Source organism: Lolium rigidum, chromosome 5 (genome assembly GCF_022539505.1).
Source record: "Lolium rigidum isolate FL_2022 chromosome 5, APGP_CSIRO_Lrig_0.1, whole genome shotgun sequence".
Taxonomy (NCBI): Eukaryota; Viridiplantae; Streptophyta; class Magnoliopsida; order Poales; family Poaceae; genus Lolium; species Lolium rigidum.
Window position 1 is genome coordinate 65,790,501 of NC_061512.1, and position 24,567 is coordinate 65,815,067.

General features: G+C 46.0%; 1 protein-coding gene across 1 annotated transcript; it reads left to right on the forward strand.

The window, feature by feature from the left end:
* Positions 1-5,871: 5,871 nt before the first annotated feature.
* Positions 5,872-6,539, forward strand: LOC124656058 (blue copper protein-like). Its single transcript, XM_047194868.1, has 2 exons — positions 5,872-6,115; positions 6,196-6,539. Exons 1-2 carry the CDS (start codon positions 5,872-5,874, stop codon positions 6,537-6,539), a joined length of 588 nt encoding a protein of 195 aa, XP_047050824.1.
* The last annotated feature ends 18,028 nt before the right edge of the window (positions 6,540-24,567 follow it).

A 24,567-nucleotide genomic window follows, 5' to 3' on the forward strand; every position in this document is an offset into this window, starting at 1 on the left:
GTAAGGGCATCTCCAGCGGCGCGACGCGTTTGTGTCCGCCGTGACCGGAAATGCGTCTGGGGCCTGCTCCAACGGGGCGACGCAAAGTGACCGGGCCGTCCGCGGAGACGCAAACCTGGCCCAAATATGTGGCAGGTTCGCGTCTCCGCGGACGCTCCGCGGTGCACGTCAGTGGTAGGGAGACCGATATTATTCCCGCCACTGGCCATTCCCCGTGTGAAATACCAAACTAGACTGGCGCGAGCAGTTCAGAAGCGATGGACGTTCTCGCCGCCGCAGCCACCGCCATGGATGCTAGTTTGATGCACTGCAGTATCTATGGATTTCTATAAAAGTTCGATGTAATAATGCACTTCTAGATATATGTGTGTATGGATTTCCCCAACTGTATATGCATGGCTAATATAATGTTAACCATATGGCTAGCTACTTGTGTATAATTTATAGCTGCTAAATCATGATTGTTATATTGCTATTATGTTACGCTACGTTCAAATAGAGAAAGTGTTCTAAGTGGTCTGGTATAATATGCGTCTCAATTCAACAAAGATTGCTGGCGGTCTCGAATAATAGCCGTCTCAGAACATCATCGTTGTTGAGACGGTTCGGAATTGTAGCCGTCTGAGGATCCAGAATTGTTACAACTAGCCAGGAAATGAAACCGCCTTAGGGCTTCTGAAGTTTAGAGACGGATGTTATTAACGCTCGTCTCAGAGTATTGTTCTTTGAGTCGGAACGAGAACCGTCTTAGGATAGCACGCTGGTAGAGACCGTGGCTTTGAGTCGGATAGCAGAACCGTCTGATGCCTATAGACTAAAACCGGCTCTATACAGCAGGTCGGTACTAGTGTTGAATTTGCATCGTATTCCACATCCAAATGACTCCCATGTTTGTGTCCTCCATCTGACACCTTTTTTACACGCGCTCGTCGGGTACTCTTCAGTATGATTTCTTTATTCAGTTGGCGGTCAACAAATAATTAATGTTGGATAATTAGGCAATAATTTTATAATTACAAAAATATTAAATATGACATAAACATATACTACAGCGTAAAACTCAAACATACAATATATATTCGACAGCAAGATAAACAGAAACATGTATCAACTAAACATGTACTTGCAGATCATGTTAAACAAGTAAAGAGGAGCACAGCGCACGCTGGTGAGGAAGGCGCAACCTAGCCGCGATGACGAGTTGAAGTTGAGCCATGATGAAGATAGCGAGTAGTCGCGCTTAGCGCTTCACAAAAAACTGATTCGCGGCACAAACAGAGAGGTGGCAAAATCCTAATGATCTATATCTCAGTGGAAGCCGTGGAGTCGCTCATTCCATAAAACCGTGATGAGGCGAGCGGGTGACGGAGGAGGAGTACTTGTGTAACAATCATGTTCTCACTCACATACCAAGTGGTGAAATAATCCTTGAGAACTTGGTCTAAATTTCTTCTAACTTTTTATGCGTGACTAAACTTACCTTTTTCTGCTCTTGCAACACACATGTGATCTACAACCAGCAGGGTTGTCACACGTATGGGCTTCCACACACATGAGCTTTAAGATTTTGAAAAAAATCTTGAATCTAAGATGGGCCAAAGGATATACCCCATTATTTCTAACACTGGTTGCTGACAGAAAATGTTTTCGATTTTTCGTCTGATTAATGTCACGGTTTTGTCGTATTTCAGTGAATGTTGAAGCGTGTTATGGCCCTAGTTTATGAATATAGTAATACGTGTGAGTGTAGTGATGATTTGGATGTAGCAGCATCCGGTAAATGTTGCGCGCTGCGAACGTCAGAAGCAGAACCTCCAGTGTCCGCACCACTGTACTTGCAGTGAAACTTGTACTCTGAAACAACAATTCAGCCAAATCTGCTGGATAGTAGTAGATGTAACAATTTCACAGCTTAACCAATTACTGATGTTGACTGAGTAATGGTTGCCACTGCAGAAACGTACACGCTTCCAAGGAAACCGCTCCCCTAACCTAGCGCCCCCAAGGACCCCCCTCCCCCTCCCCCGTAGCGCCGCCACCGGAGGGGGCGCCGGCGAAGCCGGGCGCGCCTCAAGGATGGTGGCGGCGGGACGGTTCTTCTCCGCCTCCAATCTTCCCCTCGCGTTTCCCAGCGCAGGGGCGCTGCAGGCGGCAGCGGCGGCCACCGGCGGGCGCGCGGCAGCCTCGGGCGCGCGGCGGCCACCGGCGGGCGGGCGGTGGCCTCGAGCGGGCGTGCGGCACCCACAGGCGGGCGCGCGGCGGCCTTGCTGACTTGACCCGGGGAAGATGCCTCGGGTGGCCGCAGCGGTGGAGACTGTCAGGGGCGCGGCGGCTGTCGGCGCCGGGGCGGGTCCTGCCCTGCATCGTCTTGGCGCAGGGGCGCACGGGGCTGCCCTTGGTGCTGGATGCTGGCGGTTGGACGACGGTGGCACGGTGAACTGGCGGCGGCATGGGTCTAATCTGGGTCCGATCTGGGCCTACAGGGCTGGTCGCTGCTGTGCCTTCCATGGCCTGCTGCGAGGACAGCCTTGGCCGTGTCGTTCGAGCGACCATGGGTAGCGCCACCGGATTCATGTCCGGGGTACGCAACTGCTGCCGAGTCTTCTTATCTGCGGCCGCCATGGGCTTGGCGGCGACGACTTAGCGAGGCGATGATCGATTTCTGAACCTCCTTCGCCGTCCTCGGGCGGCGGATGGCGGCTTGGGGGCTGTTTCGTCCGCGTCGAAGAATAAAGGTGGTGATTCTACGATTCTTCTCGCACCAAGTTTGAAGATCTGTTGGATGCTTGTTCTCACTAGTTTGGGTGGATTGTCGGGTTCCGGAAGGCCCTGCCGGCGAAATTCATTGAGCGATAAATGCCTGAAGATTGCTGGATTGGGTGGTTTCGGTCGTTCGCACCCATGTTTTTTTATCTGACCGTTTGGTTTCAGAGGGAGCGCTTCGAAGCTCTGCTGGCTGTTAATATCATGGAGTTCGTTTTCTTTCCATGGTGCTAGCGGAGAAGGTCATCAAGCCAAGATCGGTGGAATAGCTATGATGGTCGGATCTTGGTGGTGAGGTGGAATTGGCTTGGTGCTTTGTGACTTCAAACAGCAGCTGGTATGTGGGGGCGACTGCACAGGAGAAGTCCAAAGTCTTATCTTTCAGGGTGAAAGCCCAAGGTCTGCCCTTAATTGGTTGTGCCTGGCAATGTTCTTGTTGAAGGCATTGTTTTGAGAGAGATGAGTTTCTTCATGGTGAAAACCTAAGATCTATGATCGGACGACGATAACGTTTGTGCACTGTTTCCTTATTGGAGGCGTCGCTTATGGCGAAGCTGATCTTCTGGTGTTGTCTTGGTGGTGTTGGTGTTGCTGTTTCAAGTTATGGATCTCTGTAGCGGGACTTTTTTTTGTAATTCTTTTCTCTTTTTTGGCTCTGTGCATCCTTTATGCCATTAGGTATGACTAGGAAAATGCCCGCGCGCTGCTGCGGAAGAGCAAAATATGTTCACTTGAAAATAGAACCAAAGTTTTCAGACTCTGATGGCTTCCCTTTTAAAATAAACTCGAATCCATAAAATGTTCCACAAAAGTGAACACTCCCGCACAAGAACCAAAGGGTGCATAGCGAGGCTCATTGTTACCTATTTAGCCCTTTATGACAAAAAGATCCATGAATAAAATTCTCCCAGCAGTCTTATGTTCTTTAAACACTTACCTCAACACCAGCAGCAAGTCAACGAAAACTAATATGTTATTGGATGGATAGGAGGATAGTGGCAACCTCGGTCCACCAGAGTTTAAATTCTAGATTTGAGAATTTGGTATCTCATAAAAGGAGAAATATTCTTCAGTGGGAGGCGACGTTCATAAGAGTGAGTATATGTGCGAACTTATGAGCGCCTACGTGTGTGTTTTGCAAAAAAAAAAAAAAAAAAAAAAAAAAAAAGCAGCAGGTCAACCGGCGCTAACACAATGCTCTCTTCAAGCTAGCAATTGTCAAATAGACTCCATCAATAAGTGATACTCCAGCATTTCATACAACAACTCAACTTATTTACCACTCAGGGAACTAATCGTGGCAGTAGTACTCCAGGTAACTGCATCTCCCAAGAACTTGTGCGCTCGAATATACTCCGTACGAGCGTTTACCCGTAGCCTGGAAACTGCATCCTTTGGTTTAAGCTCCGTACGATTACTTGAGTATGTCCATGGTAGTGTCAGTTCAGAAGAAGATACAGGATTGACCAGATTCGCTCCATCATCTCGTCGAGAAAAAAAACCGCCCGTAGGTGACCACCGCTAGGCTGAAGTGGAACCAAGCTGTGCACATCTCTTTGCCGTAACACCTGGATCGATTCAGGCTGTAGAACTGAAACGACAGCTAAAAAAACATTAGAACAAACCGATCAGATCATACCAATAAGCATGGTTTGTAAAGCAGCGATTGCGATCATCGACTGAGCAACTGTTCATACGTAGAAGAAGATGGGGCGCTCAGATGTCCCGGCCGTCGTCGTCGGCACAGTAGAAGCACGGCGTAACTTCACGCCGGAGCGGATGAACAACGTGCCTCCATGATGCCGTCGGGCGCTGCGGTCACCGGCAGAGGCCGCGTATTCGCGGCGCACCTCCTGACGTTGCCCGACGCGTGAAGACGCGTGAAGATTGGCGTGTCCCGACGCTCACATTGGATCAAGAACCGCGGGCCAGAGTTTAGGGCGATGCCGACTCCGTAGAGTGCTTCTAATATTTGAGTAGGACATAGTCTAGGCTCACAAGACTTACGGATTCGATCAGAGGTAGATCAATCTGGAGTTCTCTGGTTTGATGAAAATTGACGGACGGAGACGTTGAAGGCGGCGCGGTTTCATTGTTCCGTTCCCATCCGGCTTTTCTTGTGCGCGTCTGCGCGATCGGAACGAAGGAACGGCTCTTTCTTTGTATGGGGTCGGACCAAGGGGACACGGACGAAGACGGCAATGGCGTCGCGGCCGCACCTCCTCTCCGGGCAGTTCCTCTTGTTCGAGATACAGCCAGGGGCACGGCTTCTCCTCCCTCCACGCGTGCTGCTAGCTCATCTCACCACCATTGCATCGTCAAGCTGCCTATAGCGTTCTGTCCTGCAAAGACGCAAGCTGCCTATGGTGTTCGGTCCTGCAAAGGAGCTAGGCAGGTGAGCGCAACGGCGCCAAGCCTTCCCGACATCCAGATCGGCGATTTCCGTGTCTTCCCCAACTGTGCAAGCCGTCGAGGAGCTCATTGAAGTTTCGATCTGCACCAGAACGGGAACAAGGGAGCTTATTTATATTTCGTGCGGGACAGAAGAGTCCCTACGGGACGGGTGAGAGGATGATGGACTTGGACTCTGACACAGTTTCGTTGCTCGGAGGTGCGTACAACTCTCGCTTGCCCTGAGGCAGCCTGCCCAGACCTAGCTTTTGAACGTACCAAACTTAGAACGAGAACGAACCACGGACGAAAACAAATTTAGCGCGGACGTCCGACGGACGAAACCAAGGAAACGTTTTCTCCTTTATTATTAGGTATAGATGTTGTTGCAGAGGCTGGGTGTAATTGGTATCTTCGCGATATCTTTATCGAAAAAGTCAAACAATCGCATCTGTTATTTAACTATTTTTCAATGGATCTCATCACCGGCCATGCATGCCATAGAATGACAGATGCCCAGTACCCAGGTCCAGGTGGCTGCAGCAGTATTGCCAGGACGGTGCCGACCCCGTATCAAAAAAATAATCAAGACGCTACATCAGTAACCACGCCAATTCACAGGGAGGCCACAAGTTTTATCAGCAACGTAGCGGGCGAGTTTAGTACGCTGCAATAGTGGCAGCTTCTTAGGCATCAGCAACTTAATTTGTCCCCAAAATGCATGCCTTGATCAATCTTGTGGTGGCGTCCATTGCAGTAGCGCTTCTCCAGGATGCTGTCTCAGCTGCTGGCAATGCGACGGCGAGCCCGGGCAGAAACACGACGGCTTTGCCACCGTTCGGTGCCAACCACACCGTGGGCGACAGTGCCGGGTGGTTCTTCGACGGCAAAGCGAATGCCTCGGCGGCCAACTACTCTGTCTGGGCAGCCAACCGCACCTTCTACCTGGGCGACTACCTCAGTATGTTACTTCATGCGTACTACTGATTTCTGGATTCATCTCTTCTTCGCTAGCAACCTGCTCATTGTGCATATGTACAGCCTTCAAGACCCGCACTGACAACACGGTCGTGCACACGACCAACGCGACGGTATACAAGCTCTGCGGGTACGACGGCGACGGCGTCGGTGGCGGGTGGAAGCCAGAGGAGGCGTTCCTGACAGTGATGCTAGCGGCGGAGGGTGCTAACTACTTCTTCTCCGACGCCGGTGAAGGGGAGCACTGCCGGAGGGGGATGCGGTTCGACATCACCGTTGCGCACGGCCGTGGCCTCCCGCAGGTACCGCCGTCGTACTACGAGCCGCTGTCCCGCGCAACGGCAGGGAGGTGCCTCGGCGTGGTGGTGCCCGTGTGGGTTCTCGTAGCTGTCCTGCTGATGCTGTGAATGGCTTAGGAGGCTGCAACTTTTGTAACAATCTTGATGTGTCTCCTTTGTATACTAATCATGTTTCCAAAGTGTGAAACCCTCGATTAAGCGTTGTGGCGTCGGATGCGTCAATGGGAACTACTGTATCTTAATTCTCAGTTCAGTGACTATCTCCCCACGATTTTATACTGCATGAACCGTTTTTTCTCATTTGCAAGTTTGCAACACAATGGAAAATTTTCAATTGGACTCCACATGTAACTCAACTCTATCACGAATAACAATGCAAATTCAAAAGCTGAGAATATGACTGAGCTCAAACTTAATTTTTAGTCTAGTAAAAATTAGCAAACCCTTTTTTCTGGTTAAGTTGGGAGCACATATTAGGCCGTGATAATACAAACTTTAGCAGACACAACGTGATGTGATGATCAATTTGTCGAGAGTTTGTAGTTCTACCAGGTTGGGAGAGTTGGTTGGTCCGCCTACATAATCAACGAGTTACATGATCTGAAAGTAGTTCACATACGGTTTTTTTATAACCACCTTTCCTGGTTTCTCCTTATTAGTTGTTCGGTTCTTTTCTACTTAATTGATAGATTGTGATGAAGCCTTTACCTTCAATACGGTTAGTACTGTGTTTCGAAAAAAAACTACAAAAAAACATACATAGTAACCTAGGAATTTCACCGTGCTCAAAGTCACATTTCTATTTGTGGGAAGAACACTCCATGGTTAAAAAAAAATCACCAAAACCATGTGTAAAATAACATGAAAAGTAATAAAAGTAACAAATGGTATTTGAACCACCTAAAACTACGAGCATTGGAGCAAGCTGAAGCAGCGCCATTGTCCTAACACCTCCATCATTAAAGTCGGACAAAGCTTATTAAACTAGAGCTTGTTGTAGTAGACGGACGGAAAGTCATCTGCTAAGACCCTAAAGAACCAATGCAGTAGAGCAAAAATCATCGCCAATGATGAGAAACATAGATCATAAGAGCTAAAATTATAACCACACCTACGAAAACATGAAAACAGACTAGTTTCCAGATTTTTTTTGATAAAGAGAATCTATTAATATCACGAAGATACCAATTACGCTCAACCTCTGGAGCAATACAATATCATAATGGTAGAACAGATGCACACAGCAAAAGAAAAAAATAAAAAACTAAGAATAAAAGTCATGCTACAGTATTCCAGCCCTAGCAGCAACAATACAACCACCACCAAGACAACACATGAACTCCAGGCTCTCCAAAAGCGACGTCTCCAAGAAGGGAACAATGCGCAAGCACCATCGTAGCCAGATTAAAGATCTTAGATTTTCACCATGAAGATAGTCGTCGCTCTAAAAAACAATGCCTTCAACAAAGTTATTGCCAGGCACAACCAATTAATGTTAAACCTTGGATTTTCACCCTGAAAGGAAAGACTCTGAACTTCACTTGCGTTGTCGCCCCCACTTGCATACTGCTGCGAATCCTGAAACACCAAACAAGTCCCTCAACGGCGCAGAGGGTCGAATCTCCATTGCTAGTCCTCGCTTTTGCCTTCCATAATATTCTTCACCTCTGACTTCACGATGGACTAAAACATGTCACCTGATGGCAATAAAGAATAGAGCTTCGTGCCGATTTCTCTAGAACCAAACGTTCGGAATAAAAGAATGGAAGTGCACGACCGAATACCACCAGATCCAGCGAGCCTTCCAAAACTCAACACTTCAGCCAAAACAAAAATAGCAAATTAGATGATCTACTAGACACAAGCTATCCTATCCACGGATGCGAGAAGCGCAATGAAGAAAAAACAAACAATCCTTCAAGAAAAGAAACAAGAAAAATAAAGAAAGTTTGTCTATCTAAACGAGATGTAGCCAACCCACTACAATGGGATATCACTAAAGTAGACCATTAGATTAGATGCATCGTCCAGAATTATACTAGTACCTAACTTCAAGGCATCCAATCATATCATGCCTTCTTCTGAAGACACTCACGATCACCCAAATATTCGTCTCCCTTATCATCCCAACCTCAGACCTAATTTCGTGTAGTGTGGCGCTTTGTAACTTCTTTGAGTATTTAAAATAGAGATGCCGCATTTTGTTAGAGAAATCTCGCACCAAATTTCCAGAGCTGACTCGGACCACAGAAAATACACAATCCACCCACCAAATCGCTTTGGTCCTTCCTCCCACAACATGTGAAGCTGCTGTGGCTAGTACTCCCTAGTAGATTAGGTGTGAGATGCATTTTCTCCTATCATCCCTGTCGCGTACTACAGTTGACGGGACCGGGGCCAGCTGAGCTGACTGATATGCTGTGCTCGTGTGCCGTGTATCCCCGAACCCGGCGTACAGCCTCGTGGCCTTATCAATATTCGTACGTATATGGCGTTTGACCTTTCAATATGGCCTATTTGCACAGGACCACAAAGTTTGCACAAGTCACACAGAATAGCAGAAATTTTACTACTCCGTAATACAGATCATCTGCTCCCTCCGTCATATCAAAAATGTCAGACCCGAGACCCGGTCTTCGTGGTCGGATGATGACGGCACTATTCGGTGTCGTGTTCCCTCTTGGGGGTATCATTTTGGAGGTGGAGTCGGTCAGAGGACTAGTGGCTTGTGAGGTGGGCAACAGCGGTGGGAAGAAGGAACCCCCTTCACATGCAAGAAGCCAGTGGCGGAGCTTCAAGAAAAATCATGGGCGGGCCAGGCTAAAAGGGAACACATAATTTTTTTCTCAATCAGACCACTTCATTAGACACTAGTCACTACTCAATTCTTGTTTTCATTGGTTATAGATCAGCAATACGTAATATTAGAGCATGTCTAACAGGCCCCTTAAAACCCGTTCACCCCGTAAAATTCCGGCGGGATACGGGGTGAGCGTGGTTTGGGCCGTCTAGCAAGCCGTGTATTCGTATGTATGATCAACTATGAACAAATTTCCCGGGATTTTAAATTTTTCAAATATATGGTGTGAAATACGGGGTCTGCTAGACGAAATGATCTAGCTATAAGCATTTTTTTTGATACAGGGTGAAATACTCGCGTTTTACGGGGCAGAAAAGTAGGGGATCTGTTTTTGAATGACAATTTCAAGCTATCTCTAACTGGAGAACAATGCTCCAACCATCTTAAGAAGTGGAGGAAGATTTGGGGCAGGCTAGTCCAATTGAAAAATTTGAGTGGGGCCCTGTGGGATGAGGATACTTGCACTATTAGGCTCAGCACTATGCAGGCCATTGTGCTGTAAGTTTGTTCCCTAAACATTTTGCTACCAACTTTCGCTCTTTGCATCTATTATATGTTACTCACTTCTTCATTTTTTTGTAGAAGAACAAATCTGATATCCCCTTCTTGAATAACCCAATTGAGCACTATCGTGCAATGGAAACAATTTTCGGGTCTACCACGGCTTCGGGGAAATACGCCAAGTCAGGGAATGATCCATTCTCTATTGATGTTGAAGATGATAGTGAGATGCAAACTTCACCAAATGTAGGTGAGTCTTCTGCCAAAGCACCACCAAAAAAGAAGGCTAAGCTTGTGCACATTGAAGATGATCCACTAGTCACCACTCTCAAAGATGGGTTCAAGATGATGGCTGATGCAATTGCAAAATCTGGTGGGGATGATGATGTCGTACCTGATGACTTGTGGGATGCTTTGGCTGCAATCAAGGGATTTGATGAGGATCATATTGCTCACTACTATGCTCATCTTGTTGATAATCCGAAGATTGCAAAAGCATTCATGACGCTTAAACTTGAGAGCAAGTTGGTTTGGTTGAGTAGGTATGTGCATAAGACCTTTGGAGTGCTCTACAATTTGAAGTGATGATATTTCAAGTGGGTTGATGGACAGCAATGAACTTTATTATTCCATGGACCATAATATGTAATATGGACGGTAATGAACTCGATTTAGTTGCTTCCATGGACCATAATATGTTATATGGACTGTAATGAACTCGATTTAGTTGCTTTTGGATCACTACTATGACATTAAACTGGACGTGTATGAATTTGGATTGTTTCGATGCCTATTATGGCCGTTTGCATCTAATTGTGTACTATATTTGCTGCTATATATGTGTTATGCTTATATGAATATATTTGTTATTACAAACTTCTCAAAATACAAACAAAGTGCTGCCAAATTTTTTATTACTACATTGTTTCATGGGGGTGGTATGTTCACCATAAGCATGAAAGAGGTGAACTGAACCAAAATCCTGCCATTCCGTTTCGCGTTTTTTCCTGAAGCGAACACGGGCACGGAACCATTCCGTTCCTCGCTTTTCCCGAACCGAACATCTCGAGTACGGAACCATTCCGTGACATTGGAATTGGAACCATTCCGTTCCATGCATCAGGATTCCACAACCGAACACATCCTAGACGTAGTGGCCTTTCCCATGGTTGTTGGCATGTTGCAATTTGTAAAATTCAGAACAACAAACCAATCCGTCATCCATGCCATCAAATTGACAAATTGCTAACTGGGAGTTTGGAGAATGAGAGAAGCGTAACTGGATTAGATGGGGAAATTGGGAAGGGGCATGCATGATTCGGTAGCAAGCAGCTGGTCGTGGCGTCGGCTGCTGGACCTCCGTCCGGCAGGCGCCCTGCCTGTTTGGTGTGCCTGCGGGCGGCGCCGCGACAACTGTGCCCCCTGCTCCGCTACTTCTCCCGGTAGGCCGATTCCCCCTTCCTAAATTCCTAATCCTAGCGAGGCCGAGTCTCCTCTGTGAATTATGTCCAGTCCTAGTCCCAGTCCCGTCTTTGTCCTCTAGAGAGAACGGGTGAGACGAGAGGCAGCAAAGCAGGGCGTTCTGGTGGCCTGGGCAACTGATGCGTAGTATTAAAATTTTCTTTTACCAAAATGCTGGGCGGGCCATGGCCCGGTTAGGCCCCTAATAAGCTTCGCCAATGCAAGAAGCGCCAGATGAGCCACATTGGTTGTTACTCTCGAGATCGGAGAGGCACATGTTCTCTATCTTTGGGCATGTCGTTCCCCTTTGGTGTCGACGAGTTTGGCGAATATGCTCATGGCAGATCTGATCGATACGACGGTTTTCGGTGTGCACTTTGGTAGCGGAAGTAGCTCGGGTGCCCGGTTGTGTGTGTCCTTTGTTCCGCTTACCGGCGTCTTGTATGTCTTGTGGTGTTTTGGTGTGGCTTGCCGTTGTTCGGATTTTCGCACGGTTTTCCTCTAATTAACCGAGCAGTGTGGGTCTTTGACCATTTTCTATCTATTCAAGTTCTCCTGCTAACATTAAGAAAAAATCTCAACTTTATTAAAATTTAGATGTATCTACCTACTAGATAGTGTCTAGATACATCTAATTTCCGATAGAGTTGAGACATTTTTGGTGACACAGAGGAAGTATATCTATACCATACCACCATATTATACACGAGATTTTTAATCTGGATTTACCACCCAGTTCTAGAGCATTCCTGCCAAACAGATCTTTGGTGTCCGAGCCATTGATTTGTAGGTTGAAGTTGTTGTCTGCCGCTCATCGGAAAAGAACTCATTAGATTATGCGGATGTGCATGCTTGGATTCGCCACCCTTTTATTCCCACGCTTGCGGTTGATAGTTGCTGGACACTTCGGGAAGGTCCACCGCGCAAGGAAAATAGCTCCACCATATCTTCTTGGGTAGGAGTTAGGGGGCCCATGTGGCATACTGGTCAAAACCTTCTACATTGTCACTTCATAGTTTAAATTAAACTATCAAAATGTGAGCATTTTATCTGGATGACAAATAATTCTTCAGACTCACACGAACTAGAAAAAACTCTCTTAGAATGAGGGAGAGAGTGATAAATGACTGCATGCACTTTTCTAGGATTGTTATTGGGTATATAGTAGTCCATTCATTTGTAAATACAATTTGTTGGAAATATAGTCATTTTGATTGTTATTTTAGTATAAGCACGTAAGTAAAAAATGGGAAATTTTGACAATATAAGAACAGTGGTATTTTTATGAAATGTACTTAATATAATTATTTTTCATGCCAACATTGAAAGTATACAAGATTTTCATACATAGATTTTGTTTTATTACGGAGCTCTTGAGATAACACAACGATGGTCTGCTTCGGCAGCGGATGTGGTACATTCTTTGAACCAATTTTTTTGTTTTGCATCTAACCATCACAAATAAAATTAACATGTTCATTGCATCAAAGTTCCCATTAGAGATTAGAGGATCAATATGGATCAAACATAACATCCTTGTATAATTTTATTGTGATGAAAAGCATTTTTAGAGCCATATATTCTTGACGAGGAAGACATTATTTTAACGTGTGATTGGTGGAGGAATCGCTCTGGTGAAAGAATTTTTTTGTATGGAATATTCCTTGAGATGGTAAAATTCATTAATCCTCAAAATGTGAGGAAATGTTTTAAGACATGATGAAATTGTGCACATCTCTTTTCTAGTTGTTTCATGCACTATTGTATGAAAGTTTAACGTAAATTTTAGAAAGTAGAGACAAAAAGCAACCATACTACACATATGAACATGTACTGAGGTACATGCACATTGTCTACCTTGGTGACAAGTGTGAATAACATCTAAAAATAAAGACAAGTGCGAATAGTACAAAAACAAAATTGAAAGGTGAACAGTCATGCGAAACCAGAATAATCTAGAGTTGTTGCTACTTCTAAGTATCGGACAATTAGTTATTTCTAAGTGGACCAATCGTTCTATCCAATTTCAAGTAATGCGGGATATTATTACAATGCCTTAATAAGGTTAGATGTTGCCGTGCACAAAAAGAACAAATATTACGTGCAAAGCTCATGCGGTTTACTAGTGACTATATATGAGTCACTAACACATGGCCTAAAGCTGGCATGTTCATTATTTTTTGTGTATTGCAAGCAAAAGATGGTGGCGCCAATTGCAAATTTTAATTGGTGTGACATATAACATGGACATTTCAAGAATAATACCAAATCTAGTTTTATCATCAACATTAATAGAGAACAGTACAGTTCCAAGGGCATTAATTGACATGGGCATCCCTAATGGGTCTGCCGAAGATAGTACCCGGGGTTTATTGAAGGCCCACTACTCGAAGAATAAGAAGATTCGGAAGCCCAAGATATTATTAAGGAAAGTTAGAGTTGTAGTAGAAAGTCTTATTTGTAATCTTACGGGATGAGTTTGAAACCTTCCCGGACTTTGTAACTTGTACAGCACGAATCCCTCGGCTCCACCTCCTATATAAGGGGGAGTCGAGGGACGCAGAGATCATCGAATCATTGTTTACAAACCCTAGTTTTCATAATCGTCGAGTACTTTTCGGCTGAAACCTTCGAGATCTACTTGCCCTCTACTTCCAACTAAACCCTAGCCTACAATCCATAGGCATTGACAAGTTAATACCTTGTCAATTGGCGCCCTCTATGGGGATTAGAGGCGACAAGGAGTTGATCTCGATGGCACGTTCAAGATCGTCGACTTCATCAGTAGCAAGCAACATCATGGACAGAGGTAAACAGATCGAAACTGGTCTTGTTGATTTTGTTCCTCACCCGCCCTCCCGTTTGGATGCATATGCGTATCTGGAGGAGCCAATGAAGATGACGTTTGGAAAATTCGATTTCCGCGTCGCGAAAGAAGGAGTGTACCGTCTCGAAGTTCCGATCTCGTCGGGATTTTCGTCGGGTGGTTCTGATCTCTCAAACTCAGTATCATCCGTCGAGTCCAGCGATAAGGAGATTTCGTCGCCACGCTTCATCGACGAGCGGGGCAAGTGAAAAACTCGCCGGAATCTTCGGCGACATGTCCTTCGAATCATCGGCGGACTCTTATATAAGCGATGATTCAAGCGATACTGATAGCTTCGACTTCATCGACAAATCCACCTCTATTGGGAAGGTCTTCACCAAACTCTATGGTGGTGTCACCGAACCAAGCAAAGTGAAAACTCCAAAATATCATCAAGTTTTTGCCATTGGAGATGCAAGTCGCGATCAAGAGGAAACATCGGAGGCTTTCGACGATTTGGGCAATCCCTATGTCGATCCCTCAGATCTAAGGAGAGGTATGGGCACTAAATATGTCGGGCCCACACCACGCGTCGAGTTCAACTTCCGCAAACAGCTCGGGATAGAGCTGCGAAAGCTTTAGATGGCTCGGAACCAATGACGACAAGCTGCTACGGTCCAAGAACCGCAAGCTTATCAATATAGACTCGCCCGAACTCGGAAGAGAACCGGAAAAACAGGACAAAAGCTCTAAACGGAAGAAAGGAGGCAGCTTCCGCGTCAAGCGGACGAAGGGCGGAGTTAAGTCGACAATCCGGAACCTCGGGAGATAGCCATAGAGAAGCTCGGAACGAGCAAGGTCAAGATTGCAACACATACCTGAAGGAGAAAGAGAGTACCTGGTTCAAAATCTCGACATGTCTTTTATGTCGATAGACACAAGAGGGAATATTAACCCCAAGACACCGAAGCTGGGTATATGGCGACACAAGCCTTTATCCTTGCATCTAGGCCACCTCCAGGAGATCCAAGGGAGGCTTTGTACAACATGGCAGTGGCAGGAGCTGAAGCCATGGGAACGGCGTTTGTATCAACACCGCCAGAAGGAGATGCAAGGCAAAATAGTCCACGACCTACGGCAGCAGCAGCAGCAAATGTCGAAGGAACAAGTGGAGCAAGAGACACGGCAGCACAAGCAAGGGTAGACAGAGCACGGCAAGGCAGAAGGGAACATCGGTATTCCCCGGAATTAAACGACGAGGATATGTGCGGTTTGCCGTGCTTCACAAGGAGAGTACGAAAAACTCGAGTCCCTTCGGGATTTAAGTTGCCCGATCATTTCAAAAAATTCGACGGCTCGCAAGATCCGGAGGATTGGCTAGTTGATTACCTCGAGACGGTGAAGTTAACTCGGAGGGACCGAGAGCAACAGCCATGCAAAGCATTCGGGTGCATTTAAGTGGAGCTGCACGATCTTGGATCAAAAAGCTTCCTCCAGGGTCTATCGACAGCTGGGATAGCTTTGAGGACATATTCGTCAAGAATTTCCGATCCACCTGCAAGAAGCCCACGTCTCTAGAGGAGTTACGGGCGTGTCGACAGAAGCCAGACGAGCCAATGAGAAAATATATCCAAAGGTGGAACATCATAAAAAACTCGGCAGAAAATATATCTGACGAGAGGGCAATAGATGCATTTGTCGCAGGGATCAGGCGTGGAGATTTTGTCGAAGATTTGGGAAGAACCAATCCAAAAACAGTATCTGCATTAATGGAAATAGCAAACAGATGGGCATATGGAGAAGATGCTGTCCACAACAAACGGCATAGGTCGCCAGAGGAGGACCGCGGTCGAAATTATCAATCAAGGCGACGATTTCCTCGGCAGTACTCGAATTATGATGCTCCAGGTCAAATTTCGGCTGGTTTCCGAGCCAGTGCAGGAGGAAATAATTGAGATGACTACCAGAGAAAAGTAATGAGCAACGAAGTGACAATAGAGACGAATTTCGACAAAATAGGCAAAACAGCGGGCCAAGGTTCCAGAGGCCTTTTGTGTCTCCCGAAGAAATGATGAACGGGTCGTGTCAGATGCACTTTTTCCTCGACGAGCAACGGAAAAGACGGTCGGGACATCTGCGTGAAGGATTGTCGAAATTTCCGGGCAATGCTGAGATATGCGAGGGCATGCTAATGCTCGAGCAGCGCAAAGAAACCCTCGAGAACCCGAAGTGAGGTCCACCTGCCACCTCCTCCCGCGATAACGAGATGACAATCGGCATCGGCTAAGAATAGCGGCGGCGCCTGCACCACCACCTTACGTTGATCCCAATTCTAATGGAGCGGTCTCGATGATTCAGAAGGGAAGGCCGTCCAATAGAACTCAGAAAGTAATCTCGCGACAGGTGTTCATGGCAGAAGAAAAATTCGACTCAACGGCTGCATCAAAAGGCGACATGCAAAAGTATTGGCGAGCCTTTGATCAAATACAAGTTTTTGAACAAATGCTCGGGGGCTACTTTGGAAAAATGAAGAGATCAAGAAAGACAAAATAGAAATGGTGTGAGCCTATGATCAAATACAAATATTTGTTCATAGCCTCGGGGGCTACTCCCATCGGGAGCGCTGTTCGCGCACCCGAGAAATTATAAAACTTCGGGAGAAAAAGAAAATATAGCGGCATATAGCGTGGAGCCTACAACCAAGCACAAGTCCTTGGCTGTAGCCTCGGGGGCTACTCCCATCGGGAACGCTGTTCGCGTGCCCAGAGAGAAAGCAAGTCAGAATGAAAAGAAGAAACATAGAAAAGCAAAAGAGTATATGTCGAGTTATAAATAACTCTGCATATACTCCCATCGGGAGAGAAATATAAGTCATCCGTGACTCGATAAAATGTGCCATTCCATCAGCCGAATAAGCACTCGACAATATATTCTCGGAACGCCGAAGTTGCGATCAATTTCTCGAATGCCGCAAAACTTTGCGAAGGTAAGACCCCGGATCTATTCCGTGAGGCGTGGCGCCGTCTCGACGTCGGTTTGCTACTTTTATCCGTATCAACGGATACGAAGAAAAATCATAACGGACGCGTTAGGTACCCGATAAATATGAGCTGGGACTCGACGGAATGGTAAGACCCTAAGCGGCGCCTGTCGAAGTTTACACCAGTATCCCGAAACCATGTCCAGGGACGTGATTTTGAAGTAGGTTTTTGCGGATTGCCACTAGAGCGGTTAACTAGTACCGATCCGTCAGATGAACTAGCCCCAACTACCATTATCCCTGTACAATATAGAAATTTATATGAAGAAATATAGAAAAGTTTAAGTTGTCGAGTAAAAATAAACAGTGGAGATTTTCCCTGATTCTACGATTCAAGCAAAATCTCGGGGGCTACTGACATGGGCATCCCTAATGGGCCTGCCGAAGATAGTACCCGGGGTTTATTGAAGGCCCACTACTCGAAGAATAAGAAGATTCGGAAGCCCAAGATATTATTAAGGAAAGTTAGAGTTGTAGTAGAAAGTCTTATTTGTAATCTTACGGGATGAGTTTGAAACCTTCCCGGACTTTGTAACTTGTACAACACGAATCCCTCGGCTCCGCCTCCTATATAAGGGGGAGTCGAGGGACGCAGAGATCATCGAATCATTGTTTACAAACCCTAATTTTCATAATCGTCGAGTACTTTTCGGCTGAAACCTTCGAGATCTACTTGCCCTCTACTTCCAACTAAACCCTAGCCTACAATCCATAGGCATTGACAAGTTAATACCTTGTCATTAATAAAATGGAGCAAGTAGCCATACATCATGTTAGCTTGGCTATTTATACATGGAGCCACAGGATTGCGGCGCCATCTTTATCATCAACAAGGTTGAGAAAAATTTCGCAGTTGTGAGAAACTTTGAAGGCCTCCAAGACGGGGGTTTTAACATAAGGTGTAAGACCATCCAGTGTTTTAAATTCATCCATGCATTTGGTAATAGAAAACTTTTGTGCAGGTTCTCTTGATTGGCTTCTTTTTCTTTGATATGCACCAACCTCTCAATGACTTGCACTATTCCTATTTTTAGGACCTTTTGTGTGCTCCTCTTTTTAGGACCCCTCTTTAGCTTCTTCGTAATCTTGTTTCTTGTTGCACGAAATAGCTTTTTTCCATTCACTTTTTTTTCGCCCACCCGAGCCATACTTTGAGCACTTTGAGGATCATTATCCATCATTTGCAAGTCTTCTTCACTTAGTCTCTTAGTTGTCTCTATCTCGATTTTCCCTTCAGCTTCTTCATCATCACTTATTATTTTTGTCACTTGCTCCATCGATGCCTCGCCTGGACCGACGACTCCAAGTGTGGAGGCGGGCTGATCGCGGGTGTCTCCGCCCTGGCCGGTGGTGGTGAAGGCGTGGAGGGACGACATCGAACGGGAGAGAGGTCGTCTTCTGCGTCGCTCTCGCTACGCCGCCGCCAACGATGAAACCCTGAGGTGGGTGGAGTGTCTCGCTTCTACCCCCAACCGATAGGTTTTTGGGGGTTTCTTGAGCCAAAAACGGCTATAACAGGCCGGTCGAACAACCCATGGATGTCTTGACATGTTTTAATGGGGGCATAAATTATACTACGAAACATGCTTCAATCCCAGAAAAAAAAATCTCACCGAACGAAGGCCTAAAGTAGATTATTAGATGCAGCGTCCAAAAGAAAACTACTACCTATAAATTTCAAGTCACCCAATCATGTCATGTCTTTCTTTGAAGGCACTAACGATCACCCAAATATTCGCCTCCCTTATCAACTTATTATCAGAACTAATTTTTTGTAGTTATGCGCTTTGTAATTTCTGTGCTGCTAATTATTTCTCTTAACATACTACTCCGTATTTTAAAAAGCGCTACCCCATTTGGTTAAAGACATCTCGTCTCGCACCTAATTTCCAGATCCAACTCAGACCACAGAATCCACCCACCAAATCGCTTTGGTCCTTCCTCCAACAACGTGTGAAGCTGCTGTTGCTAGTAGATTGGATGTGAGATGCATTTTCTCCTATCATTCTCATCAGGTAAATAATGGAGCCACCACTGTCGCGTACTACTACTGTTCACGGGACCGAGGCTAGCTGAGCTGACTAATATGCCGTGCCGTGTATCCTGGAACTTGCCGTACTACAGCCTCGTGGCCTTATCAGCAACCGTATATGGCGTTTGACCTTTCAGGGGTTGGATAGCCACCAGCACAACGAAAAACGGCCAGAAGTCTCTTCTTCTTTTCTTTGATGATTGGAATCTACAATCTAGAACCGTCCACAGGAATCTGGTGCGCTCCGCCTAGTCACTCCTTGCGTGGAGATTCCTCCTGCTTACTTCATTTGATTACGAGATGACCACGGATCAGAGTCATCGTCGCATCGGCGGATTTGTTAATGCCAGGTTAGCTTATTCGAGAGCGTAGTTTTATTATTCAATCCAAGTCTACGGCTGCTTCGTGTCGGTGACTGCACGATATTTCTTAGCAGAGTTTTCCCCCTCTGGGGTGGATTTTGTAATTGGATCACCGCTTTGCTATCGACCACCTCCTTAGGTGTCCTTCGTAATGGGGTGTCTGACTGCTACTTTTTGTCCTTACAATTGACCTACTCACGTAAATTCTTGAGATTGTTATACCCGACATGACTTGCTTCATAATTTCCGAGGCCGATGATTCATATTGAAGGCATCTCATCACGCGGATTTGTTGCCCTAGTAAAAGAATACATCAATAATCTCTCCAACAATGTTGAAGGCTTTGGAAAAGTGGCCGGTCTTTTGCACAAATTTTCAAAAAAGCTTTATCGTCCCTATTTGTTATGGGAATGCTAACATTGATGATGTTCCTAAGGATCTTATGGCCATGCGCACCACCTTCCCAGTGAGATAGTTAGGCCCGCCCCTCTTGGTTTGGCGCCTACAAATAGTAGATTTTAAACATCTTGAGGACCGGAAGATTGCTTACTTGGAATGGAAACTTCATCATTGTTGTCGGTTGCATCACTAAAGTTAAATCGGTGATTACCTCCCGAGCCATCTACCACTTGACGCCTCTAATTGGAGCTCCGTGTACCATTAATTACATCTCACAATGCAAAGTAAATTGATAAAAAGGTTTGTTGCTCCATGTCGATTGGAGGTATTGAAGTCCTCAACATTGATATGTTTGCAAGGGCATTAAGATTAAGAATGCCATGGGTAGAGTGCAAAGTTGAAGAGAAAAACGGGTGGGCTCGGGGACCGTGGCGGAGATATGTAGCTCGGGGAGGGGGTAGGGCTCCCTACATTTTTTTTGCCATATTGGACTAATACCTATAGTTGTCCCACTTAATCCCCCCCCCCCAATAGTGGCCCAAAGTGTCCTCCTAACCCATTTTCTCTCCCCCCCCCCACCCCATCCAATTTACCCAAGCTACACCACTCTTCGGGAAACCCTGGCACCCCAGAAGACATGAGCTTATTTTATGTTACCATCTGCATCACCATCTATAACAGAAAAAAGAAGTCCACTGGAAGGCTCCATGGCTCCACATCTAAGCCATAGAAATGGAGCATCGAGAAAAGCCATAGAGAACATCTATCAGGTTGGCAAGACAAAAATGAACGACGTTTCGGTCACACCGCTCAATACGTCAAGCTTTGGGTGCAACTTTCACATGCCCAACTAGAGAATGAAGTGGAGGGCGGCATAACTTGAAAATTTTCTTCAAGTGGAGAATACACAGCAGCCTCGACCTACAAGTCTTAATTCCTCGAAGCCAGATCCACCAACATGAATCGAATGGCGTGGAAGGTTTGGGCAACACTAAAATATAATAATTGCTTGGCTAGGCATACAAAATAGACTCTGGATGGCTCATCGGCTAGCGGAGCGAGGATGATCATCCGTAAACAATTACTCATCTTCTTATCAATTGCCGCAACACCGTGCACTTTTGGTGCTTCATCAAAAATTTGTTCAGACTTCCCGCTAATTGCTGTTGATATCAAATCATGGATGGCCTTGTCTACTAAGAGTTGTTGTGGTTAAGGATGTCGGACGCCTCAACTCCAAATCAGAAAGCATTAGCACTGCTCACGTTGCTCATTTCACGGGAAATTTAGAACGAGTTCAATGAGTGCGTCTTCCATAACAAGCGCGCTCCCTCCTTCAACCGTCCTCGACAAGATTGAGAGGGAAGCTCACCTTTAGGTGACGGCAGGTATCAAACATTTGGGTGCATCAATGGAGTAAGCATTTGGTGCACATGGGCACCAGTGCTCTCAGTTTTTTAAAAATTAAAAAATTTATATATCCATGTTTCAAAAAATCATCACATTTATTCTATGAATACATATATATGTTCCGAATACTCGTGAGAAGTTTTGGTAGAAATTGCATTGTATTTTGAGCTACAGGAAAAAACAAATTTATGGCTACGTATAGAGACGTATATTTGTCAGAAATTTGTCTTTTTTATATAGCTCAAAATATAACATATTTTTCTCCGAAATTTCTACCGTATCTTCGGAATGTTTATATGTATGTAGGTATTTAATTTCAATTTTTTTGGAATACAAATAATGTGACTTTATAGCACCAGGAGCACTGGTGCTCATGCTCATGTGCTAAAGACACTTTTCGGCATCAATGCCCAAAGAGAAGACCCCTTCTAAAAAAAATCTGCCCAGCTTCTTCTTAAATAATAGACTGTTTCAAAAAGAAGAAGAATTGTGCTCCTAACGAGAAAATCCAGCAGAAGCAAGACAAGCTACGGCCTTCCCCAGTTCCGGACGCCATCTTCGTGCGTGCCGGCGCCGCGGCCGGTTTCTTCGTCGCCTCTCCCAGGTGCAGCCGCGCCCGAGCAAAAGCGAGCGAACAATCGCACTGATGGGTGACAAATCTTCTTTGACTGTCAACCCTGAAATCCTACACTTTTTCGACATTTTTCTCGTGAAGCAAACGAGCCCCATATCTTGCGCAGAAGACCAATGGAAGGAATATTCCTGTGGGTAGGGTATATACCTCAGAACCAATCGTTCAAGTGAAGCGTCACCGCAGAGACGAAAATTTGGGCCAAGCGCCCCTACGCTTCCTCCCAAAACCAGTGTTGGATTCAGTAGAAAATCCGGATGCCGGAGGTACGACCACGCGTTGGCATCTCGACGCAAAGGACGATATGTCGAAATTGCACTTGGTTGCGTCGTACACCTACTCCAGTAATCAATTTGTGTGCCATCACCACATAGTAATATGAACTGTCAGTCAAACATGTACGGACGTGCTACCGAGCCGTTTGATCTAGTCTGAGCAACTCTAGTAGAATCCGATATCCACAACCCGGTGGCAAATTATACGGATATTTAAAGAATACTCATGTATTTTTTTTATATAGATACTTCATTCATGGTAAACTAGATAGTTCATCATTTGTACATGTGGGAAATTAAACCTAGATAAATAAAAGCACCCAACAACATTGGAAGGGTCTTCATTGGAATGCCTCGACAATTGCTGAGCTTCACCGTTCACACCTCGTCAAAGTCGAAGAGGTCAACGGAGTTCTGGAGGCGGGCATGCCGCGCCTCGTGCACCTTGCAGGCGTGGAACCTATGCTCTTAGCCGGTCGGAGTTGTAGTCGGCGACGTTGCGGTGGTGCGGTTCCTCTTCGGTTTCGGGAGTGACAAAGTCCTCTTCCTCCTCCTCGTTGTCGACCGCGTCCTCCTCCTCGTTGGAGGACGGCTGGTACATGACGAGGCTACACCGCTTGGCTGCTCGGGAGCTCTCTGTCGCCGCTGGGATGTAGGTGCGCAGCGGCTGTGAAGTGCCTGAACCGCCCCCACGAACATGTCTAGAGCAGTTAACTAGCCACATTACAGATCCAGGCGTGCAATTTTCGGGTCTGATGTTGGTGGGTCACTGCAGTACGAGGAGGTGGTAGGGGTGCGGGAGATTGCTCCGGTGGGGGAAATGGGGAATTGCCACCGGAAATCCCCATCGGCCTAGGTATAGAGTGCGCTAATGTCAGGTATCCAAGCCTTCGGATAAAATTTTCCGAGCCGGGCAACTCTTGTTATATATTGGTTGTAGCTACAGTCGGTTTTCATTCAGCGTTGTGTTTTTCCTGTGTGCCCACCTTTCCCTCTCTTAACCTTATCTCGTTAAGCAAAAACAAGTCTAACCATAGGGACGGCCAAGCAATGCCATGGAGGTTGTGGTCGACGAAGCCCTTTTGCCTATCGGCGAGCCATGGGATCAGGATCCGCTTTCATCCTATAGTAGCGACACGTTCCGCTTGCTCGATGGGAGCATAGTCTATCGTGCGTGGCAAATCTCCCTCACACATCCATGGTCGTTGCTCTACTCATGCGCGGCGGTCATCGTCGCTACTGCTCGTCCATAACCTCTCCCCAAAGTGACACCTACTCTGCATCAGCTAAGAGCGCATTGCGCGTGTCGTGCCATTTCCCGTCTCCAGTTTTTGCCCCCACACCATAGCGTGCTATCCCCACTTGCATGTGCATCCTCGTATTCACACGTGGCTACGAAGCCGAGCGCCGCCGCCTCCAGACTTTGTAGAAGGCCTCACAAGTGGATTTGTTGGGTTTCATTTTATTTGGCTCCGCTGGACCTCTCACATGGCGGATTGGTGGCTGGCGAGGTCAAATCAGCCCGATGTCTCAATTGTCAGCCGCGAGGTCAATTTGTTGGGGATTTTTTCCCATGTAATGTATGGTGTCACAGTTTGATACATGTGTGCATAATTTTTGGTACGGAAACATGGGATGTGTGCATAATTTTTGCTACGAAAACATGGGCAAAGTGCTACAATGTTGTACGCGTTGCAGAGGAATATTGCAAAAATGTTACATAGGTGGTCGCGTAATGTTGGTTAAGCTAGGAAAAAACGTTGGATGTTTTGCAGAGAAATATTGCAAGTTGGTAATGTCGCATTTTTTAAAAATGCTACATACGCAGAAAAATGCTACATTCTTGATTTTTTGCAGCATTGGTGAATTTTTTACAGCATAATTTCGTGACTTTGACAGACGCATATGTTTTTTTTTATATTGATGCCACATACGAAATTTTTTGTCTATATAATCGGACATGTGAAATCTGCTCATTTAAGTGTATCCGATGTTTTTGCTATATAATCAGACACGCGAAATCTGCTCATTTAAGTGCATCCGACGACTCCGAAAACGGATGATGGTCTGCAGCCTAGCGTTTGCCTTTTGAAAATCACTTGAGGACACGAAAATAATTTTGAAAAAACTAAATAGGAGTTTTCTGAAAAAGAAATGATGGGTTGCTCTCATTGACTCCCGGCACTGTCCAAGTACACGGCAGAACAGCAACGTTGTTTGCATTATTTTCTGCTGGGAGGGCCCGGGGCATTGTGGTCATCTTCCTTTGCTCAGGTGTGACCTTCACCTGGGCTGAGGCTGAGACAGGCGGTATTCCGACAGGCACTACCTATCCACATCTCCACCACCATCTCCCTCC

What these genes read in the sequence shown, in the direction of transcription:
- LOC124656058 (XM_047194868.1), top strand. Translation starts at nt 5,872, where the DNA reads ATGCATGCCTTGATCAATCTTGTGGTGGCGTCCATTGCAGTAGCGCTT. An exon ending in CTACCTGGGCGACTACCTCA is followed by an intron (nt 6,116 to 6,195) that starts GTATGTTACTTC and finishes GCATATGTACAG; the next exon opens with CCTTCAAGACCCGCACTGAC.